General features: G+C 51.4%; 1 protein-coding gene across 1 annotated transcript in view; it reads left to right on the top strand.

Moving 5' to 3' along the window:
* Positions 1–2,881, top strand: part of Lmbr1l (limb development membrane protein 1 like) — a 14,927-nt gene extending 12,046 nt beyond the window's left edge. Inside the window, 4 exon segments of the mRNA XM_021183455.2 lie at positions 409–522; positions 780–846; positions 1,951–2,112; positions 2,286–2,881. Coding sequence (XP_021039114.1) covers positions 409–522; positions 780–846; positions 1,951–2,112; positions 2,286–2,353 — 411 coding nt within the window. The 3' untranslated portion in view covers positions 2,354–2,881.
* Positions 2,882–4,897: the final 2,016 nt, after the last annotated feature.

The raw sequence follows: 4,897 nt of genomic DNA, 5'->3' as shown, positions 1-4,897 counted from the left end.
TAATCCCAGCACTCGGGAGGCAGAGGCAGGCGGATTTCTGAGTTCGAGGCCAGCCTGGTCTACAAAGTGAGTTCCAGGACAGCCCGGGCTATACAGAGAAACCCTGTCTCGAAAAACCAAAAAAAAAAAAAGACGGTTCAGCGTTCAGTGCCTGTGTGCAAGAAGCCCTGATGACCTGAGTTCATCCTTGGGAATTCCCAGTGTTGGGAGAGAACTGACCCCTGAAGTTGTGTGTGTACCAGTGCCACACAGGTACACAGGCACACAGCATAATAGGTAATGTAGAGAATGATAGGAGACACCCAGCCTTGATCTGTGGCCTCTGCACACACGTGTATACACCACATGGAAAACTTTGATCTAGAGAAGGTCTGAGAGAGGCAGTCATTGCTTCTTAGAAGCTGGCAGGTTCTTCCCTAACGCGGTGGCAGTTACCTGATGGTGTCCTCAGTGGTGGGTTTCTACAGCTCTCCACTCTTCGGAAGCCTGAGACCTAGGTGGCATGACACATCGATGACACAGGTACCCAGCTGGGGGGATGGGCAGGGGAGTGCTGGGCGCTGGCAGCTTTGTTGTTGTTGTTGTCGTTGTTGTTGTTGTTGTTGTTGTGTCCACACTCCCCCTGAGACAGGGTTTCTCTGTGTAACAGCCCTGGCTGTCCTGGAACTCAGAGATCCTCCTGCCTCTGCCTCCCAAATGCTGCGATTAAAGGGGCGGAGCACTGCATTAGCCGTGCTGGCAGCTCTTGCCACCTTTGTCTCTTCTCTGCTCCCGTTCAGATCATCGGGAACTGCGTCTGCCTCCTGGTCCTCAGCTCAGCACTTCCTGTCTTCTCTAGAACCCTTGGTGAGTAGTGCAGCGGAGGGGCCGGCAGTCTGAGCTTAGGAGGGAGCTTCAGGCCTCAGCCACATAGGGAGGCCTGCAACAAAAGAAACCTGCCCGGTCTTACTAACCACCCCGGCGAGCCTCCACGGTGCTAAGGACGGTCTCTTTAATACCTTCCTTCTCATTTTTAAAATGACACTTATTTACTTTATGTGTGGGTGGGGACTGTATCGGAGAACAACTTGCAGGAGTTGGTTCTTCCCTTGGATCATGTGGGGAATTGAACTTGGGCTGTCATCTTGGCAGCAAGTGTCTACCCCCTGAGCCATCTCTCTTGGCCCACATTTTGTAATTTTGGTCTAGGAATGTTCAACACGTGCTTTCTCTTCTATGCCATAGTAATTTGGAGGAAATTAGGCTTACTGGTCCATTAATTATTTCCAACGGATGCAGTCAGAATGTATATTTAAATGGGGGTTCAGGTCTGTGACTTGAGAAGGTTGTGACGGGGTTTAGAAGTTAGGCACGGTGGCTTACACTTACAGTCCTGGTAGACTGGTGGCAAAAGAGTGACGACTAGTTCGTCATCCTCAGCTGCGTAGTCCAGACGGAAACTGCCTCAGAGGTGGGTGGTTTAACAGCGCCTGGCACAAGCAGACATGATGTATACCGCCTTCGTTGTCATAGTCCGTTGTTTCTGATTACACGGAAGGAACAGGTGCAGAGCGTAAGGAACTTGCCCTGTGTCCCTCGGCTGTCTAGAAGTGGAACAGGGCTAGGGAAGCCCTGTGATGACTGCACTCTGCTGTGCACTGTAACCCGGCCAACCTGTAGCTTCCTAGTCAGGAACCACTTATAGTCCTGGGAGCCTAGAGCTACCTGAGGCTACAGGCAGCCCCACTGAAGGAAATGACACAAGTCTCTGGGAGGAGCAGTGAGCTTAGCTACCAATACATTCAGTAGTCCTGGTCTGGCCTTGGAGTGGGCTTGTCAGGCATGCACAGCAGATGCTAGGTAACCGTTGTGATGCTCAGTCGTGGCCGCTAGGAGGCAGCAGAAAGTTGGTCTCCTTTGAGGAGAGGGCTTGGGGAATTGCCCCTTCTAATTGTGGACTTTGTACTTCAGGGCTGACACGCTTTGACCTGCTGGGTGACTTTGGACGCTTCAACTGGCTAGGCAATTTCTACATTGTGTTCCTCTACAATGCAGCCTTTGCTGGCCTCACCACGCTCTGTCTGGTGAAGACCTTCACGGCAGCTGTGAGGGCAGAGCTGATTCGGGCCTTTGGTAAGGGCGTGTGGGGCACGGGCTAGCTGCTGGGAGTTCATTCTGCAACAGGGGTGGCCCCAGCAGAGGAGAGGGTGTGCTCCCTGTCTATAGGTCACCCATTGTTCTATCCTGCCGCCTCACCTCTGAGGAGCTGACCCATGCCCCTCCTCACTGCCTACTTCTCTTTCCAGGGCTGGACAGACTGCCACTGCCTGTCTCTGGGTTTCCCCGGGCTTCTAGGAAGAAGCAGCATCAATGACCTCCAGCTGGGGGCTGAGAAGGAGCGAACTGGGCAGTGCCTAGGCCTGGCGGCGAGCCCCAGGGGGCTGGACCTCAGGACCTGGAATCTGCGAGAGTAGGTGACAGAGGGACGGACCATCTGCACTGTTGCTTAATCTGAGCCAGAGTTTGGGACCTGGCTGGCCTCCTGCCTTTTCAGATGTATCTGTGGCCTGAGCATCCATCCGGTAGAGCTGGGGGACTCCCTCCAGTTCCTGGTCCCAAATACGTTTACACATCTATCTGCCTCAATCCTGTTCCAGGCCATGCCTGAAGCCATGTTTACATGATTTGATGTGCAATAGGGTGGGTGGGACTTGGGGGACTGCGCCGGGGTAGGTTCTAGAGACAGGTTGTCTTCCTTGCCTCTGGCCCAGAAGAGCCGAAGCACTGTGCTATCCTGTGGAAGGCTTTGGACCACTGGAGAGACCAAGGGTGCTGGGAGGAGGCGGCTGCACCCACAAGCAATAAAGTTGATCCCAGGGTTTTCTTGGTTCTTTTGTAAAGAGCCTGTCCCTGTGTCTATTTGAGTACCTTGTTCCAACTAGTCCTGAGCCCTTCTCAACCATTCCTTTCTCTCTGTGGAGCCGTCAATCTGGTGTCCGGCCAGACAGTTCTGCAGAGGGCTGCCATTCTGCCCACAGCTTTACTTAAAGTGGGTTACCTCTGCTGGGAATAGCAACCCACCCCTCTAACCACTCAGGAAGCATGGGCAGGCAGGTGTATGATTTCTGTGAGGCCAACCTAGTCTACAGTGCAAGTTACAGGCCAGCCAAGGTTACATGGTGAGCCCTTGTGTCCAATACCCCCTCCTCCCCAAAAGTTGGCTAGTCTTTTGGACTCTCCCCGCTACTTAGGACTTTGTTTCTATACCTTGGGAGTTGGGGTAGAAGGGCATGCACGCACACCTAAGATGCCATCCCCCTGCCCACCTGCAGCCCACATGTCACACACCTAAGATGCCCACCTACAGCCCTGACCTCCCAGCAGGCAGCAGCAGTTGGCTGTAAAGGTTCCTGGCTGGCAGTGTTCCAGTCCTACTACCTCAGAAGAAAGAACCTGAGTCCAGCTGTGTAGACTGTCAATTCTTTACAAGAAGGAGCCTGAGTCCAGCTGTGTAGACTGTCAATTCCTTGATGTCCTCCTGTGTTGAGGAAGGAACAAACCTGTAGACCTCTACAGACTACACTGCACAACTTCAGAGGCCATTTCCCTCAGTTCATAAGTACTGTTGTTTTCTTTGACCCAGGGTGTAGCCCCTTGCTGTCCTGAAACTCGTGCTGTGGAAATGGCTGGCCTTGAACTCCGAAAGATCCACATGCCTCTGCCTGTTTAATACTAGGATTAAAGGCCATATCTGGGCCTAGAATTCTTTAAAATTTAACTATTGAAGTCAGGGAAATATCATGGTATCTATGTATGGAGTTCATGGATAACTTTTCTTCCATTGTGGATCCTGGGGAATCAAACTCAAAGCCTCTATCTGCTGAGCTAACCCCCTCTGGCCTTTGCAATCCTGGGTCTGGTGGTGGCAAACCTGGACCTATGCTTGTTAGGCAGCCTCAGTACCACAGAGCTGCCTTCCTGTCTCCAAGACCATTTCCTTATAAGTGAAAGACAGGCATCAGCAGGAGTCGTCTCCCCCCCCCCCTTTTTGTTCAAGTTTGTACAGTCACTGAGTGCTAGCCTTGGAACTGGGTGAGGGAGGGCAAACATGAAATACAAAAAGTGTAGATTCCACAAATACTTGCCAAGCGCAGTACTTTAAGCTAGACTAGATGGCCTTGGAAATGCATGATAAACCAGCTAGTGCTGAAAGCTGCTTTGTCTGAAAGGTGCCAGATCTTCTAATACCATAGTGCCTGGGCTAATATCATTGCTGCCCTACCGTAGGACACCGGGAGCGGTTTTTGTTTTGTGTGCACGTGCAAGTTGTGTGTGTGTGTGTGTACACCCACGCTTGCTCACACAAGTGTAGAGATCAGAGAACAACTTGCTTTCATTCTCCCTTTTACCACATGGATTCAGACTGGAATCAGGTAGTCAGGCTTGGTAGTGCTTTTACATACTGAGCCATGTCCCCAGCCTTGTTTTGCTTTGAGACAGTCCCATTATATGTAGTCTCCACTGGCCTAGAACTCAATATATAAAGCAGACTAGGCTGGTTTCCAAATCACAGACGTCTACCTGCTTCTTTCTCTACCTCCTAAGCGTTGGGAAAAAAGTTTTGCCACACCATGCAAACCACCTTTGGCCAGTTGTGTGGTACACACCTTTAATATCAGCACTCAGGAGGCAGAGGCAGGTAGATCTGTGTGAATTTGAAGCTAGCTTAAGTCTACGTAGCCAGACCCAGGATAGTCAGGGCTGCATAGACACTGTCAAAACATTTAAAAAACAAACAAAAAGATTTGTGCATGGTGTGCACACCATTAATCCCAGCACTTGGGAGGCAGAGGCAGGCGGATTTCTGAGTTCAAGGCTGGCCTGGTCTACAAAGTGAGTTCCAGGACAGCCAGGGCTA

The sequence above is a fragment of the Mus caroli genome, chromosome 15 (genome assembly GCF_900094665.2).
Source record: "Mus caroli chromosome 15, CAROLI_EIJ_v1.1, whole genome shotgun sequence".
Lineage (NCBI taxonomy): Eukaryota > Metazoa > Chordata > Mammalia > Rodentia > Muridae > Mus > Mus caroli.
Note: the sequence above shows the minus strand (reverse complement) of the source record. Positions and strands in the feature narration are given on the sequence as shown.